The 19814-nt window shown below is 36.2% G+C and overlaps 1 protein-coding gene across 14 annotated transcripts in view; it reads right to left on the reverse strand.

Annotated features, from left to right (window-relative positions):
* The window catches only part of LOC136031888 (ATP-dependent RNA helicase vasa-like), a 152467-nt gene that overhangs the window by 79194 nt on the left and 53459 nt on the right, over nucleotides 1-19814 (reverse strand). For 7 of the 14 annotated variants that reach the window (XM_065711842.1, XM_065711839.1, XM_065711840.1 and 4 more), the window contains 3 exons: nucleotides 15584-15717; nucleotides 6753-6979; nucleotides 4567-4737 (listed from right to left, as the gene is read on the reverse strand). The exons of 4 other annotated variants lie outside the window; for them this stretch is intronic. Coding sequence is in view for 2 of the 10 variants with exons in the window: in XM_065711860.1 (XP_065567932.1) it covers nucleotides 4567-4737; nucleotides 6803-6874 (243 nt within the window). In the remaining 8 variants the exon portion in view is untranslated. The remainder of the gene's footprint in view (nucleotides 1-4566; nucleotides 4738-6752; nucleotides 6980-15583; nucleotides 15718-19814) is intronic. 3 more of the 14 variants (XM_065711860.1, XM_065711861.1, XM_065711844.1) reach the window with 3 other exon arrangements.

The following is a 19814-nucleotide window of genomic DNA, read 5'->3' on the forward strand; positions in this document are numbered from 1 at the left end:
TCGGATATTAATGAAATTTGATGTTTGGAAGGATATCGTGTCTCAGAGCTCTTATTTTTAAATCCTGACCGGATATGGTGACACTGGGGGGGGGGGGGGGGGAGTTGGGAGTTGAAAACCTAAAATCTTTGAAAACACTTAAAGTGGAGGGATCAGGAATAAACTAGTGGGAAAAATAAGCACAAGTCTTAGATACGTGATTGACATAATTGGAACGGATCCGATCTATTGGGGGAGGGAGGGTTAATTCAGAAAACTAGAAAAAATGACGTATTTTTAACTTACGAAGGAGTGATCAGATCTTCATGAAACTTAATATTTAGAAGGACCTCGTAACTCAGATCTTTTATTTTTTATCTCAACCGGATCAGTGTCATTATGAGGGGGGCAGTTGGGGGGGGGGGGACCGGCGGAAATTTTAAAAAATACTTGAAGCGGAGAGATCAGGATGAAACTGGATGGGAAGAATAAAAACGAGTCTAAGATACGTGACTGACATAACCGGACCGGATTCACTCTCTTTGGTGGACTTGTGGGGGGGGGGGTAATTCGGAAAAATGAGGTATTTGTAGCTTACGAATGGTGACCAGATCTTAATCAAATTTGACATTTAGAAGGATCTTGTGCTTTCAAGGTCTTATTTTAAATTCCGACCAGATCCTGTGACATTGGGGGGTCTTGGAGGGGGAAACCGGAATTCTTAGACAACGTGAAAATTGGGGTATTTTTATCTTACAAATAGGTGATCGGGTCTTAACGAAATTTGATATATAGAAGGATCTTATGTCTCAGATGCTCCATTTTCGGCTCGAATTGGATCCGGGGACAAATGGGGTTGGAGGAGGGAAACAGAAATCTTGGTAAATGCTTATAGTGGAGAGATCGGGATGACACTTGATGGGAAGAATAAGCACAATTTCTAGATACGTTGACATAACTGGAACGGATCCGTTCTCTTTGGAGTAGCTGGAGGGTGCTAATTTGGAAGAATTAGAAAAATTGAGGTATTTTTAACTTAAGAACAGGTGACCGGATCTTAATGAAATTTGATGTTTAGAAGGAATTCATGTCTCAGAGCTTTAATTTCCAATCCCGACCAGATCTATTGTCATTGGGGGGAGTTGGAGGGAGAAGTCGGAAATCTTGGAAAACGCTTAGAGTGGAGGAATCGGGATGAAGCTGGGTGGATAGAATAAGCCAATGTCGTAGAAACGTGATTGCCGTAATCATACTGGATTCACTCTCTTTGGGGGAGTTGGGGGGAGGGGTTCAGTGCTTTGGCGAGTTTGGTGCTTCTGGACGCGCTAAGACGATGAAAATGGTGGGCGTATCAGGGAGCTGCACAAATCGACTTATAAAGTCGTTTTCCCAGATTCGACCATCTGGGCGGCTAATGGAGAGGAAAAATTAGAAACAATGAATTATTATAACTTACGAGTGGGTGATCGGATCTTAATGAATTTTGATATTTAGAAGGACATCATAATAATAATAATAGTTTATTTATAACCCACAAAGTACATTAAAATGTAGAGTAAACACACAAAAAAAGAAAAAACAAGACAAAAAATATAACAACATAAATAACATAGCAGCATAACAACATACAGCATAAGTAAATTACCTCCATTCAAAAAATGGCCAAAGAGGGCCAAAAACACTAATCATTTGCCAAGCTTTAAGACATATATCATTAGATAAATTTTTCAGTCGCGAGGGCGCATCAACGATGTCAAATTTAGAGACGACTGTATGATTCCGATTCCACCGAGGCAGACGCAGCAAATACTTGCAATACTTAAAATATCCTGAGCGTATTTCTTTGTATCCCTTCTTGCGAAGGAGAAAAGCAAAACCAGAAAGATAAAAACAGCAGGGCACAAAAACTAGAATAAAGACGGCATACTCCATTTCGGTTATACCGGACCACGATTTGGTGAAATTTTCGCGTATCCAACCCGCATAGTTTTCAGCACGCTGGACGTAATAGCGGAGCAAGTAGACGAAAGTAACGTGAAAAAGAGAGACCCAACCATTTAATACTTGCTGAACATGGTATAGTTGAAGAACACAAGCAAAGAGGTGATGCTGGTGAGGACTCCCAAAACACATAAACTCACATTTGGAGGCATTAACTGAAAGGCCTACTGTGGATAGTGCGGCTGAAAGCCGGTAAAAGTTGGTAATTAGACTATTTTTTGTCGGCTAAGAAGCAGAACATCATCAGCATATGCAAGGTGACTAATGCCTAAATTATCATTGCAAAAAATTGACGGTTGAAGACGTTGGGAGACACGAAGCTAAACACAATTTAAAATGCTCGGGGATAACACGGCACCTTGCCTAACGCCTTTTTTAACAGGAATATACTCCCCTACAGTACCATTCCACTTCACCCTAACTGAAGAATTAGCATACCAATACTTAAGCACGGAAACAACAGAAAGGTTAACACCGAGGCTGCTAGAGAAAACAAAGCATTTGAATGAATTACATTATCAAAAGCATAGATATGTCAACAGTCAAACAATACAGGGGAATTTTTGAGCAACAGCTTGTTTCATCAGCCGACCCACAATATTGGTGAGCTTGAACACAGCCCATACCTTTTCTAAAACCAAGCTGGAAGGGTGTAAAATTGCACTTGGAGTTAATGGCCCGGAAGCAGTACATATTCAATAGCTTACTAACAAGACACAGAGATAGGACGATAATTAGAGCAAGCACTGGGGTCCTTACCCCTCTTGACTATGGGAGATATACAACCGGACAAAAAACTATCTGGCACAACGGACCTGTGCCAAACACATCTGAGACAATAACTGCAAATGCTTCAGCAGTTCAGGACAATCATAAGGAAAAAACTTGAAGCAAAGACCATCACTATCGAGAGACTCAGACTTATTCACTTGCATAAGAGCTCGGAGTATAACACCAGATTCCACCGACAACACTTGAGATTGGTTGATACGATTGGGAGGATTGAGTTGACAGCTTTGTAAAATGATTTTGGAGATTAATATTAAATGAAAGCAAAATATTTTTATAATGAGAAACGAAGTCACATAGCCGAAGAGACGAATTAATTGGAGGTGAACACTTAACACTGTTTATAGCACGATCCCAGGATTTCCTGCCACAAGGACTATCCCAGGCATTCATTCTCGCTCTACGCAGGGAATATTTGTACTCTCGTTTGGTTTTCTGTTTTATTTGATGTACTGAACCAGAAGGATAACAGGCTATCCACATACGGAGCCAGAACTTAGCTTTTTGTTTAGCTATCTTCACTTTAGGATCAACTTTCCAAAAGGGATTGCGAGTACCCGTTCGCACGCACTCGGAGGGTACAGCTGTTTTAGCGGCAGACTTTAGACAGAACACTATTTGCTGATAATACGAGTTGATATCTATCCGAGTTGAAGTTGTAAATACAGATGTTTGCAATAAGTGGAATGGCACTTTAATAGATGATAATAACTGGGACAATGTCAATACATAAAGTGAAACATTGGTATTTTCCCAATTTAACTTTGAGAACCACTTGGGAGAGTTACGTTGCACAGAGGTCGCCATAGAGCAAGATAGTTGGCACGTGATTGGTAAATGATCGTCGTCGATTTTAGAGTCTTCCACTTGAACTATTGATGAAAGTAGAGTTGAATCTGACACAATTACATGATCAAGGTTGGAAGTAAGACTACCACAATTGTGAATATAAGTAAATAGAAGATCCTTATCAGCAAGATGGAATCCTCCAGGTAGTGAATCGAGAAAGATTTAAGATGGGTCGGGATTAGATAATAAGTCAGTGTTCATGTCGCCGGGGAGATCCCATTTGGTATTTTGTTTTGAAAGGTCGCTAAGTAGTGTTCGTAGGCGATTACATGCTTGTGAAAAACTAGACAATGACTGCACAGTCTTTTTATTACAGGGGAAATAAATTTTTATAAATGCGGTATCACCACATTTTATCGCTAAGATGTTAGCGTCGCTTTGCAATAATATCGGCTGAGTCTTGTGTCTGAAATAGATGGCCAGACCTCCTGATGGTCTACCACGGGTTTTTTGGGCGGCTCTCAAGAAGGTATAATGGGTTCGAGAACGCTTTAGGCTATCAACATTCACTTTAGAGAGAAGGCGCTCCGGTAGAAACACAATATCATTTTCAAGTAGCTCACTTATCAGTAGATCCTTGTCTTTTGTACCATTAGTATTAAGGGAATCAAAGCTAAACGGAGTTTGAGCATTCATTTATTAGCGTCGTTGAGAGCCGATCGGAGAACATTGCATTTCAGACTAAAACTTACGTGTTCCCCAAAAACATAGTTATCATATTTTTCGACTATTTTGAACAAAATGGATAACTATAAATTTTAATCTGTTGACTTTGGGAAAATGAAGGTGGGAGGGGGCCTAGGTGCCCACAAATTCTTCGGTCAATTAAAAAGGGCACTAGAACTTTTAACTTTCGTTATAATGAAACCTCCCACGACAAGCTAGGACCACTGGGTCGATAGAACACCCCTGAGAAAAAGCAAAAAGGAAAAACAAATAAACACGCACCCGTGATAGATCTTCTGGCAAAAAATACGAAGTTCCACATTTTTGTAGATAGGAGCTTGAAACTTCTACGGTAGGGTTCTCTGATACACTGAATGCGATGGTGTGACATTCTATGGCTTTTAGGGAGTGTTTCCCCCTTATTTCGTTTTTTTTATTGTTTTTTACTGAGAACTGAAAATTAGAAACAAATAATTAACAAAAAAAAATACAACGATTCATACAAAGAAACGCTATTCGCATCGATTCATAAAATAATATATCTATTCAAAATCAATAGTTGTGGTGAAAAACAAAATTTGTTTCATTTAGTTTCTATTTTGAAGCCAACATGTTACATGTTTCCCTTTTAAGACAAGTTAGACCATGGCAAATATAAGAGCGCCATCTATTTTAAAACAAAGATAATTTTTTTCAAGGTTTGAAGCATAGAATAACAATGCGGTGGCTTTCTTGCCATTGATAGCATTTTGCATTCCGCTTGCAATAGAATTTACTTGTAGTGTTCCGTTTTGGACATTTTGCTACAGCTTAAATCCTTTGTACAAAATATCCTCTTCAATGGGGGCTGTTTTGCCTTCTAAGTAAAATGCTATAAAAAATTACGCCCATATTCCTTTTCAGTTTTGTCTGACATCTGCAATTTTTTTTTATAAATAAACAAGAGAATATAAGAGAAAAATAAGAGAATGCATGTTTTTGTTTCATGAGCATAACGAAGTCTTATAATTTTGCAGTTAACTAGGTTCGCTTATGATCTTGATGATAACGCTCTGAGGTCTATATCTTACATAGTGAAAAATCGGGTACACTGAATGTCATTTTATGTCTGAGATTCCTCTCACAAATTGTAGTTTGGTCTCCTAGTACTGCTTTTTAAAACTGAAAACCATAGAAAAAGAGTAAAGGGGGATACTGCTTATATGTGCAACCTTTCAGCTATGCTGAACAAGTGGATATCTCAAAATTTTGATCGAACGGTTTTGAAAGAAAAGGGACGTTTGAGTGGGGCTGGTTGCCCTCCAATTATTTTGGTCACATAAAAATGAACACTATAAACTTTAATTTCCGTTCAAGTGAGCCCTCTCCTGATGTTTTATGACTATTGGTCCGGTACGGTCATCCCTGAGAAAAACCACATCCGTGATCTTTATTCTGGTAAAAAAATTAAAAAATTTACATTTTTGCAGATAAGAGCTTAATATTAAAGGTTTTAAATTAAATTAAATTTTAAATTTTAGTTTTAAATTTTAGTTTTAAATTTTAAATTAAAGGTTTAATATTCAATATTTCTCTTTTTCACTTTTTTTTAGTGAACACAGAGGAAGAAATTCAATTTTACGTTAGCAATTTACAATTATGTAAAGAAAAAACTATTGTGCTTTAGCTTATGACTAATATTTGCAATTTCTCTTTTCAGGTTTTCTTTTAAGTCAGCATGAAGGAAGAAAATCTGATTTCAAGAAAGTAATTTTTTAATTATTTAAAAAAAAGCAATAGTGCTTAAGTTCGCGACTAAAATTTGACATTTCTCTTTTACAGATTCTCTTTTGAGTCAATATCGAGGAAGAAAAGTCAATTCCAAGTAAGAAATTTATTAAGTCAAAATTTCGTGTGATAGTGAAAATTATCTGAATAATGTTTCAAAAGATATTAAATGTTTAACAGGGGCGTAATTTACTACGGGCCAGGGGGAGGGCAACTGCCTCTTCCATCCCTAGTTTGCCCCCTTTCCCAGCTGAAATTTACTTTCTACATATAATCTAGTAATAACTACAATAAGCCTGCATAATTCATGCATCAACAGAAACAAGTCAGTTTCCTTTAGTGTATCCTTGCCTTTATTGAGTTATCCCAAAGCTTGGAAAAATGTCAAGTGTCACCCAATAGAAGATGACACTGATATCCTGATGACTTAACCACGTTAGCTACTTGTCCCGCTACACTTTTCGCGTTTGAGTTTAGAATGAATAAGTATGCAACATTAATGTTTTACGTATTGAGTTTAGAATCAATAATTATGCAACATAATGTTTCAAGAGATATTACATGTTTAACAATGGCATAATTTGCTATGGACCAGGGGGGGGGCAACTGACTCCTCCAGACCTAGTTTACACCCACTCACATTAAATGCAATTATAATATTTCGTTATTTTTGCAATTAACGTAAAATTAAACCAAGCTACCTTTAGATACTAGATATTTCGGGGTCATGAGAAACCAGTAAGCTCCATACCTCGAAGTCCATATCGACCCAGTTGATGTTACCATCCTCAACAGGTCTTATAACCCCAGCCTGCAAAAGCATAGTGAAGAAAGTAATAATGGGCTGTCGAACTTTCAGTTGAACAAGAGAATGTCTGATAATTTACTTCATCCAATTCACTCAACAGACAATTGACAAGTATTTGACCTAAAATGATGATTAATATGAAACAAATATTTAACAGTTTACACATAATGTCAAATAATTACCCTCTCAAAAGAGGGAACGAATTTTTTTCAAGATTTTTTTTGTTTTGGGAAAAAAACTGAATTGCATTATAGAATTTAAACTTGTAAATTTGAACATGATATGCATAGAGGGGAAAGTCAATAATTTGTAATTTCAGATCCTGATGGTGGAGAGCAGCCAACTTCAAATTCCATTTTCCGAGCCCCATTTGTTTAGTAATTACATACCACGTAAAATTAGAAAAAATGAAGTATTTGTAACATACGAACGAGTGATCAGACCTTAATAAAATTTGATATTTAGAAGAATCTTGTGTATTAGAGCTCTTATTTTAAATACCAACCAAATCATGTGACATTGGGGGGAGTTGGAGGGGGAAACTGGAATTCTTGGAAAACGTGAAAATTGAGGTATCGCTATCTTACGAATGGGTGATCGGATCTTAATGAAACTTGATATATAGAAGGATCTTATGTCTCAGATGCTCCATTTTCAAGTCGAATCGGATCCGGGGACATAAGGGGTTGGAGGTGGGATGGTGTTAATTTGGAAAAATTAGAAAAATTGAGGTATTTTTATCTTAAGAACGGGTGACTGGAGGAGTTGAGGAGAGGGGAGTTGGAGGGGGAAACCGGAAATCTTGGAAAACGCTTAAGAATGGAGAAATTGGGATGAAACTTGGTGGGTATAATAAGCAAATGTCGTAGATACGTGATTGACGTAACCGTACTGGATCCGCTCTCTTTGGGGAACTTAGGGGGTGGGGTTCAGTGCTTTGGCGAGTTTGGTGCTTCTGGACATGCTAGGACAATGAAAATTGGTAGGCGTGTCAGGGAGCTGCAAAAATTGAATGATAAAGTCGTTTTCCACGATTCAACCATTTAAGGGTGCTGAAGGGAGAGAAAAATTAGAAAAAACGATATATTTATAACTTACAAGTGGGTGATCTGATCTTAATAAATTTTGATATTTAGAAGGACCTCGTGACTCAGAGCTCTTATTTTAAATCCCGACCGGCATTAAGCCTCTGATTTTCCTTTTAAATCAATCTATTGATTCTTAGAACTTTGCAAGAGCCCGTACCATATGAGCTCTTGGCTCTTCCGGCCTCGTTACAAGTGCTTTATGAGCTCTAAGCTCTTGTTTTATTAATAAATAAGAGAATATAAGAGAAAAATAAGAGAATACATATTTTTGTTTCGTGAGCATACGATCTGAATATCTATTTCACAAATGATATCCAAGTTCATAACAAATAACTTAAGGATAAAAAAAAATCTATCTAATCTACGAAAATTAAAGTAGTTCATGCTTTCTTCATACTTACAGCATCATTTTTTATACTTCTTTAACGATTCCTAAAATTTTAACCCAATCCCCATTAGTTTGTTAACATATTATCCCTCCTCCTACAGAGAAATACAATAGGCAAGTCCGGCACGTACAAACTACCTTTCAGCAATTTCTACTTGGTAAATATATATTTTATGCTTAGGTTTACATCTTCTTATTCCCCCCCCCCCCCCACCAAGAAAAAAAACAGAACAAGATGCTAGGCGGCAAAATATTAATTTTTTTTATAAATCATAAGAAATTAACTATTTTTTTAATGCAAAAAAATAGAACAATGCCAAATTTTGAATTGGACATAAACTTAAGTACTCATAATCCAAATTCAAAAGAAATATAAACCCTAGAAAATTTACTCGGTAAATAAATCTGGATTTTGGAGAATGTACAGTGAAACTGAGTGCATACAAAATGGTCTTCTCTAGAAAATCAAGAAAGAAGTTCAAAAGAGAGCAAATAATTTAAGATTTAAATGCGTTAGACTGGACGTCAGACCGTTGGCCTATAGTAATATCCTTTTTTGAATCCAGGTTCAAATCTTCAAGTTTGGAAATTTTCATCCGATGGTCCTCTTTGCACTTATTTAAAACTTTACTGTTAAAAAATGTAGCAGAATGAAATAATTATTCTGAATCATAGCAAACAATGTCATTTTAAGCTAAATCCCAAGCCTTAACTTGGTGCATTTCTTTGAACTGAAATAAGACAAATTTCACAAAAAACTTAACAAGCGTTTTCCAAATAAGAAAGATCTTTTCATTCTGGGATTCTAATTAAGTTACTTTTGATAATAACCAGAGCTGGGATAGTTCCATAATGCAGGATAATCATCAATAAAGCGATGTATATAGAAGTCTTCTTAAACCCCCATCTCCAGCATTCTTAGACCTTATTGTTTTCAATAAAATGCTAAGACTTTAAATAGAACAAAATGAGGCGGTAGAAACGCGGTGAGATTAAAAAAAAACTTTTCGTTTGGCTTAGGTTTAATATTCAATATTTCCCTTTCTCTTTTTTTTTTTTTTTTTTTTTTTTTTTTTTTTTTTTTTTTTTTTTTTTTTTTTTTTTTTTTTTTTTTTTTTTTTTTTTTTTTTTTTTTAGTGAACACGGAAGAAGAAACTTCAATTTCACGTTAGTAATTCACAATTACTTAAAGATAAAAACAATTGTGCTTTAGCTTATGACTAATATTTGCTGTTTCTCTTTTTCAGATTCTCTTTTAAGTCAGCACGAAAGAAGAAAATCTGATTCCAAGTAAGTCATTTTTAAATTATTTAAAGAAACAAACATTAGTGCTCTAGTTCGCGACTAAAATTTGATATTTATCTTTTTAAGATTCTCTTTTGAGTCAATATCGAGGAAGAAAAGTCAATTCCAAGTAAGTAATTTATTAAGTCAAAATTTCGTCTGATAGTGAAAATTTTCTGAATAATGTTTCAAAAAATATTACATGTTTAACAGGGGCGTAATTTACTATGGGCAAGGGGGCGGGGGGGGGGGGCAACTGCCTCCTCCAGCCCCTAGTTTGCCCCCCCCCTCCCAGCTGAAATTTATTTTCTACTAATAATCTTATAATGACTAAGATAAGCCTATAATTCATGCATCCAGAGAATCAGGTCAAATTTCTTTAGTATATCATTGCCTTTATGGTGTTATTCCAAAGCTTGAAAAAATGTTATGTGTTACCCAAGGGGTATCCAATACCAGATGACTTAACCACGTTAGCTACGTGTCCCAATACACTTATTCCATATTTTAATGGTAAAACTAACTGGAGTTTAGATTCAACAATCATGCAACATAATGTTTCAAAAGATATTACATGGTTAACAGAGGCATAACCTGCTATGGGCCGGGGGGGGGGGGCGAACTGCCTCCTCCAGATCCTAGTTTGCCCCCATTCCCAGCTGAAATTTATTTTCAGCTAAAAATCTTGTAATTACTAAGATAAGCCTGTATAATTCAAGCATCCAGACAAACAAGCCAGTTTTCTTTAGTATATCCTTGCCTTTATGATAGGCTACTTTATAGCTCATTTTTCTTTTTTCATTTTTTCTTTCATTTTTTCATTTTTTCTTTCATTTTTTCATTTTTTCTTTTTTAAATTTCAAATTCAAATCCACTTTTTGTAGTCAATTACAGACAGTTTCACTGGATTTGAAAAAAATTGGCTCCAACTACAATTGGCCAAGGGATAAAATTAACCCTTGACTGGGCTGCCCACTTAATTGAACAATCTGTCTTGGCTTTTTTCTACAATTGGCCATGACTTTGACATTTAAGCAAAAAAAAGCAAACTTTCGCATGCAAACCGATTAGGGTTCGCGTAGCGCAGGTGCCGATCTCCTGATTCTCAGCCCTCGGCCGGGGTGCAATGCGTGGTTGGGGGCAAGCCATCCGACGCTTTCCCGTGCTTTTCCCTAGATTTCTCTAGGTACCCATTTGAAGCTGGGTGGACTTTTGGCTTGTCTTACGGGGAAACGCCACTAACCCTCGTCCTAAACCAAACGGTCGGCACCACCGAGATTCGAACCAGCGACCCTTCGCTGTGAGTACTTTGACATTTCCCACAACTATTCCCTTTTTTTTAAATTTCAAATTCAAATCCACTTTTTGTAGTCAATTACAGACAGTTTCACTGGATTTGAAAAAAATTGGCTCCAACTTCGCCCCCACCCCCTCTTCCAGGATTTTAACAAAATTACAACACTGATGATTAAGATCTAATGAAAACCTCGGATTTCAGTTATCAGTGTTCCCATATTCAATTATTATATTCTTCATGTTTTTAGTTCTTTTTCTTAATTTTTTTTTTTCATAAACGAACCTAGTTAATTGGGAAATTGCAAATATGTTCTATATTTCCTATTTCACAACATTTGCTCCGGTCAACTTTTTTCTTGATGTTTAGGTTTTTTTCTTCTCAATAATCTATCACTTTCAAATTAGATTTTTTTTTTCCTTAAAACCTTTGAAATTGGACTGGATATGAATAGACCCTGTTCATCAGCAAATACATCAAAAATGGAGTTATTGGAAAAAAGAAGGTAGATATACATTAAATATAATTTTCTGAATGAAACAAAGAAGTTATTAAAAAAGAAAATTGGACTTGGTGCTTTTCATAACAAGATTTGTAATATAACTAGATAGGTTAAATCGATAAAAGATTGATGATATTAGTCATCAATGGTGTCTTCACGGTAGTCTTCTAAGATTGAAGTTGGTAGGGAGTAAGGAGGGTGGGCTATATCCTCTGGGAATTTTTTAATGGTTTTACTTTTTACTTATAATATCTAATTGATACTCAATTAATTTTCTTGTTTGCATTTGAAATACCTAATAAGCACGAACAACTTCCTGTTCTATAGAGGTTTCAATCTCTTATCTGCAAAAATGTAAAATTTTTAATTTTTGTCAGATGAAAGATCACGGATGTGTTTTTTTATGTAACCAAAACAATTGGAGGGCAACCAGCCCCACTCACACGTCCCTTTTTTCTCAAAAATCGTTAAATGAAAATTTTGAGACATCTATTAGAGAGAGAGAGAGAGAGAGAGATCTGTCTTGGCTTTTTTCTACAATTGGCCATGCCAATTGGCCAAGGGATAAAATTAACCCTTGACTGGGCTGCCCACTTAATTGAACAATCTGTCTTGGCTTTTTTCTACAATTGGCCATGAATTTGACTTTTCCCACAACCATTCCCTTTTTTTTTAAATTTCAAATTCAAATCCACTTTTTGTAGTCAATTACAGACAGTTTAAATTTTTGTTTCTGGCCCAAATCCCTTGGCTTATAATTGCACGTTCACTTGCATCAGAGTCGAGGCAGATTGCAGGAGGCCCTTGTAGGCCTTGAATTGGACTCTTATTTCCATTCATATTCATTTCTTTGGTGGGGTAATCAGTTGTAAATAGATTGCCAAATTTGTCAATATACTGCTTCCCCCTTCCTCGACCGTGAATTAACCTGAGAGAGAACCTCCAACAGGTTGAACCCAACCCACCGTGAATTAGCATGAGAGGGTTGACTATTTAAAACAATATGTAACTGTGATCCTATATTTAAAAAACAGATATATACTGATGTATTAAACAACTTATTATTCCATTTTGAATTTATCTAATTGAATAAATGTCCCAGTTATGGAGGGTCATATGGTAACTGAGACAAAATGACTGACACAAGAACTTTGCTGGTTTTTGGCTGGTCTCCCCTACAAACAATGTAAAAAAAATCTCGAAATCAAAAGACCTAGTGCAAAAGAAGCCATGATTAACACTGAACAATGTGAGAAGTTATTTTTTTTCATGAGGTGACATAATTGCATTGACTTACCAAGAATATGAAAGAATTTTTTACCAATTTTGTCACTTATTTAGAACTGATTTAGAACCATTGTTTATTATTATTTGTAGGTATTGGCAAGTGGTTAAATTTTGCGTTCATGTTTTTTTGGCTTTTAAAGTTATTCATCCAGAGAATCACTTTTCTTGCCAATGCTACCTTAGAATTTGAAAAATATGTAGCTATTTCATTTATATATTTTCCACCAATTTTTCCTTTGCTTGAATGGATGTCAAAACTAGATGCATCTGGCCCCTTTCTGGAAGGGGGTCAGTCAAAGGAGGCTGTAACACATAGCACATCCCTCCAATCATGAAGAAGCCAGCCATTATGATATCATAGTTACAATGATTGCTGTTGGTGTTATTTCACCTTCTACCAGTAGGCAATCTGATCCCAAAGATGGTTACAAACTAGTTGAAAGTAGAAAAAGAAAGAAACTTTCCAATACCCCACCTGAAGTCTAAGCCAGAAGGGCTAAGATCAAACCTGAAACCAGCTACAATATCCCCCCTTCTGAAACCCTTTATGCACTTCATACCTACTAACAATTCACAACTGTTCACTACTAAAGAAATTTTGAAGACTAGGATGCATCTTTACAAATTATTAAAATGTAATTTTAATGCAAATATTACAACAGATGAAGTCCAAGATGTTTTGTTACTGGATGCTAAAGATGCCTTAAAAGCACTACAAATCGCCTGCATCAATAACATATGCGCTATAGCTAGTCTAAAATCATCATTACCAGCAGGAAGACAACAAGAAATTATGATTTCTAATGTCCCCTTTGAAATTCAATAGTAGACCTTAAAGAAGGCCAAATGAAATCTAGAGGTGAAGAAACCCCTATACTAGAGGCTCATCGACTTGGTAAGCCAAATGAAGCTGGACTTATACTGAGTAAGTGTCCTGTTTATTTTCCCTGGTTAAATATCAGAGAAAAAATATTCCTATTTGGCCAACCAAAACCTTTTAAATTGTACCAAAAGAAGCCTATCCAATACACAAAATGCATTAAGCTAGGTCAAGTCTTCAAAACTGAAAGCCAACAAAAGCCCCATGTAATGTCTGTCTTCAAGAGCACTCACACCCATCCTGCAGTTCTGAGCCTAAATGTGCCAATTGCAAAGGAGATCGTAATTCATTTGACATAAAGCATGTCCAAAATACCTGGATAGACAACAAGTGTTGAAAATTGCCTGTAAACAAAACCTGTCACTTGGAATAGTTACAAAATCATACAGCACTATTCTCAAGCAAAGCATTCCCACTTTAAGAAATAGCACTAAAACTCCATCAAGGATATGGAACAATAGTACTATAAGTACACTAAAACAAAGATCCTCTACAAACAGTATCGCATACCTGCCATACTTTTGTCAACAATGAACGTATTGCCAATAAAGCAGTTATTGAGCATCTTGATCAGAATTATCTTCTCAACATGGTTTCTGAAGCAACAGATCAGTCGATACTAATCTCCTTGTTTCATGTGACTATAATACAAAACTACTAGAGTTGGGAATCCCTGTTGACATGATCCTTCTTGATTTTTCAAAAGCATTTGACAAAGTCTGTCATAGGAGACTTGAGCTTAAGCTACAATCTATTGGTTTGGTGGAAAAAATTCTTAAATGAATTCTGGATTTCTTTAGGAATTGTGTTCAGCATGTAAGACTATTTGATGCAGATGGCAATCCTATCCTCTCCTCCTCTCAGCTTCTTATCATTGGGGTTCCACAGGGTAGTGTGCTTGGCCCCACCATGTTCAATATTTCCATAAATGATGCTCCTCTAGCGCTTAAAAGCAAGATGGCGATATATACCCAATATTCCAAGGTAATTGGTCCAGGTAGCACTCTTGAGGATACTTCCCAGCTTCAGAAAGACCTTGATCTCCTTAGCATGTGGGCAAAACCTTGGCTACTCACTTTCAATGCGTCAAAATGCCATGTTTTACACTTTGGACTCAAGAATATCAATACAACTTACTCTCTTTATGGTCAGTCCCTTTCTCTAGTGTTGGAAGAACATGAGCTAGGAGTAATTGTTGATGGGGATCTTAAAGATAGCATCAGCATCAGCTAGCTCATCACTGGGGCTAATAGAATAACAATTTCTTCCTGTTCTCCTAAAATTCTGAGCCTTTTGTGTAAAGGGCTTGTTTGGCCAAGGCTGGAGACAGGCATGGTCCTTGCATCCCTCTTTTAAAGAAAATGATGTTAAAATTCTTGAAGATGCCAAGAGAAGAGCCACTAAGATGATGAGTGGACTACATGAACTCTCTTACCCTACAAGGCTATGCAAGCTGAAACTCCCATCTCTGGTTTATAGAAGAAGACAGGGTGATGCCGTTCTGATTTGTAAACTTATTAATTCAAAGGCACTCCCTGATCTCCTTCCTCTGGCATCTCAGGACTCTCATACAAGGGGACATAACTTGCAGTTATCCAGGCATTTCCCCTCAAAGCAACAACATGCCCATTTTCTGACCGACTGTGTTGCCAACCTCTGGAACAAATTACTACCATATACAATAGCTGCCTAAACCACAAACAACTTTAAGACCCATCTCGACAACAAATAGTCAACAAAAGAATGGAAGTATAACTGGGAAGTACTCAAATCAGCAACATCAAATCACTAGTCAAGCATACATATTCAACTATGTGTCATGTATTATCAACACTGGAGTTTCTACAAGGAAAAATCATTAGATTGCTCCAAGCTGCAATTTAAGATAATGCCCATTGACTACCTCTAAATCTCTTCAGGTTGATTCAAATTTCCCCCCTTCAGAAGTAAGCTACAAAACTAGTAAATCTTATTCAAAGGCTCAAGAAATGAACTTTGTACCTTCACCACATGTAATTCCCACTGCTACAATATCTGCCAAAGGTCATACTTCATCCTCCAAGCTGATACAATACTTGATCTCAGTCACCTTTATTTTCAAAACAAGCATTCCTCAGTACCTGAAGTCCACCATTCTGAGAGAAAAAGCTATACATTATTTCTTGAAATCGTTTTTGAAGGAAGAGAATTTGATATTATTATTATCCTCAACTGTGATAATATTAGTATCCTCAACCAATTTGAGGCTCTCCTTTAACTCACAGTAAGAAAAAAATAACTAGTGATATTTCTGTCCCTTTAAAAGATAATTCAGTGGAATTGTGTATCTCTCAACTCAAATAAACTTAACAATTTTATCCAATTAAAATTGTGATTATTTGTCTACAAGAGACCAATTTTCATGAGTTAAAGAAAATCAAAATTCCTGGCTGAGAGTGCAACAAGATAGATCAACCAATAGAAAGGGAGAAGAAGTTGCCATCTTTGTGCATGATTCAATCCCTCATTCCCCTCAACCATTACATTTTTACAGGGATGAAATTGATGTCATAGGTATAACTTGGCTAATGGTAGTCATGTTGTAATAAGATCATTGTATAATACATGTGCAAATAATGATATCAAAATGTTTTGGAATCTGAACTTTTAGGGAATAATTCCTTCTTTGAAGATAATTTCTTAGACCACATTGGCCAACCAGAATGTAAAAGAATAGAAATGATCAAAAATGGGGTTTTTAAGACCAAACAAGAATACTGAATAAACAAACAAAGCAAATATTTTGGGAGGTCAATTGCCTCTCTTCTCCAGCATAAAACGAAATAATATATTCAAGGAAAGTGCTGAAGAAAAAACCAACAAAAACAAACATGTAAAGTAAATGTGAAAAAAACAAACAATTAAAAGATGAATAAAATTCAATAGAATCCAAAAATTATATGAATTAAAACCAATTACCTAACAACCATAGAGCAACTCATTTACCAATATTCACAATTTGCACAAAATTCAAAAGAATTATGAACTGCCTAGAAAGTGCAGAAAATAGTGTGAAGAACCATATTGGTACAGGCTGGCCTATAGTATCTTTCTTGGCTTTCTTGTACTTGATACCATTGCACTGTTTTCTTTTAATAATCCATTTTGGAAGTTTTACAACAGATTAAATCCTTTGTACAAAATATCCTCTTGTATGGAGATTGTTTTACTCTTGTATGTAACCACATGTCCTTTAATATGCTTGAAAAATGAAAAGAAAAAACAAAAATTTTCTAAGTTATCAAGCTGATATATTTTTCAAATTTGACTGAATTTATCCTATGGACGGATGGAAATTCCCTCACATAACTTCAATTGTCGAAGCATAGGCGTCAAGATTCAGTCTTTTTCAACATTTACCCATGGCCTAATTTTTTTTCGTTCCTAGCTAAATAGACGAACTCTTTCTTTCATAAAGAGGTAGGAGGGGGTAAGAACCCCAAAGCAATGTGAGTAACAGAGAAAGCATCCAAATTAACTAAAGAAGTCTTAAATAGTTTCCTGATTTGAGAAGATTTGTATTGTTGCTATGGAGTCGTACAGAGTTACCACCCGATGAAAGAAAAAGAGCCAAGAGCTCATATGGCGCTTGTGACGAGGTCGCAAGAGCTTATATGGTATGAGCTCTGGCAAAATTCTAAGAATCAATAGATTGCTTTAAAAGGCACTGGATCCGGTCGGGATCCAAAAAACTAACTTCAATGATAATAAAACACTTTTTGTAAAAAACTACTTAGTACATTTTTATATTGTTCTGTTATATTCAAATTGTAGTCAAACAGTTCGTGGTAACGAACTGTAAGTAAGGAGCGACCCGGCTCAACAGTAACCAAAACTCTAAAAAATGGAATATTAGTATCAAAGCTACATCAAAAGAATCGCATTTTAATGCTGATTTTAAATATATAAGTTTAATCAAGTTTAGTCTTACCTATCAAAAGTTACGAGCCTGAGAAAACTTACCTTATTTAGAAAACAGGGGAAAACAACACCTAAAAGTCATAGAATCTTAACGAAAATCACACCATCAGATTCAGCGTATCAGAAAACCCTATAGTAGAAGTTTTGAGCTCCTATCTACAAAAATGTGGAATTTTGTATTTTCACCAGAAGGCAGATCATGGATGCGTGTTTATTATTATTTTTTTTTCAGGGGTGATCGTATCGACCAAGTGGTCCTAGAATCTTGCGAGAGGGCTCATTCTAACGGAAATGACAATTTCTAGTGCCCTTTCTAAGTGACCAAAAAAAATTGGAGGGCACTTGGCCCCCTCCCACGCTAATTATTTTCCCAAAGTCACAAAATAAAAATTCTGAGATAGTCATTTTATTCAGCGTAGTCAAAAAACCTTATAACTATGTCTTTGGGGACGACTTACTCCCCCACAGTCCCCATGGGAGGGGCCACAAGTTCCAAACTTTGACCAGTGATTACATATAGTAATGGCTATTTGGAAGTGTACAGACGTTTTCAGGGGGATTTTTAGGTTGTGGGGAGGGGGGGGGTCGATAAGAGGGGGATATGTTGGGGGAACTTTCCATGGAGGAATTTTTCATGGAGGAAGAAAATTTTCATGGAGGGAGCGCAGGATTTTCTAGCATTATTTAAAAAAACAATGACAAAATAAATATGAAAAAGTTTTTTTAACTGAAAGTAAGGAGAAACATTAAAACTTAAAACGAACAGAAATTATTACACATATGATGGGCTCACCTCCTCCTAATACCTTACTCTTTACGCTAAAGTATTTTTAGTACTTTGAACCATTTATTCAACTGCCTTTGTGATTCAGGGGTCATTCTTAAGAAATTGGGACAAAATTTAAGCTTTAGTGTAAAGAGCGAGGTACTGACGAGGGGGTGAGCCCCTTCATATATGTAATAAAAACATGAGAATACAGAAGTTCGTTATGTAAGCTAATTTGTAAGTTACGTATATCTTTTACTAGTAAAAACATTCGTAAAAAATTGCCAAAAAGCCAAAAAGCCAACAAGCCAAAAATGCCAACAAGAAGAATATAGATATTGAAGATGTTAGGCTTGCTGTTGCACTTCACTTAGAGAAAAAATTTTCAACTCCTCCACCCGGAGAGGTTCTTATGGATATTGCGAGAACAAAGAATGCACTTCCATTACCCCCTGTTAAAGCTCATTGGCAATAAAGCAATGACAAACCCCCGTTTCCAAGATTTGTTCGCCCGCCCTTTCAACCTTTAAGATCCCGACCTCAAAGACCCAACTCAAACAAAGTCCCCATCCTTGAACCTCTCCCACTAATCCACGAGAGATACAGGAACAGCTTCATTCCTGCTTTTGTAAACATTATTAATCAGTGAATTTGTTGTATTGACTCAGTTTTTAGTTGATGATCGGTTGTTTTAATCTGACAAGTGTCTGTCTGACACTGTGTGCCTGTGTTTTTTCCTTTTTTCTATTTGGCAAGTTTTATCTGACTGTAATACCTGACGTAAAGCGCTAATTCGGCGCCACGCGCTGTGAAAATCAGTTTTAAAGTAAAAGTCCCCCTCTCTCCCCCTCATTTTCTTCTAAAAAATTCAATTTTATTCCACTGCAGGAATATTACAGCTGGTTCGGAGGGGTTTACAAAAAAAAACGCAACAGAATTTTTTTTTATGCATTTTTATTACCTTTTTATGAGTCGGTCAAAAATTTCGGGGAGGGGATTCAAACTTGGTAAACCCCTGAACACGGCCATGATTACTAGCATCCTTTTTTACCCTGGAACTCCTCCCAAAAATTTTCACCTTTTTCTGTCAAAATTTCGAGAAGTTGATTGATTCGACTCTTAGCATCAATCTCGACAACTTCTTGAAGTACGTTCGTACATGCTCTACCCAATGTGCCAACAGTAACAAAAATATAATTTTAAAGAAATTCTGCAGCCAACTCTTGAACTTCGTTAGGAAACGTTGCTGAGAACATCAATGTATTTCTTTCGACGTATAAGGAAATCGAACATAGATATATACAAATGTATACACATGCAGTTATTAACAAGAAAGTGATTTTGTCAAAATGACCAGTGGTACGTTTTTTTACTCATGAAAAGACAGGGTCTGAAATAAGACGAACAAAAAAGGCATCATATCCATACGACAGAATCAGTTCTACGTTTACGGTGAGTCAATGATAGGTGTCAGATCAGAGTTAGCAACAATCAACAATTTTACAA

Source organism: Artemia franciscana, chromosome 10, assembly GCF_032884065.1.
Source record: "Artemia franciscana chromosome 10, ASM3288406v1, whole genome shotgun sequence".
NCBI lineage: Eukaryota > Metazoa > Arthropoda > Branchiopoda > Anostraca > Artemiidae > Artemia > Artemia franciscana.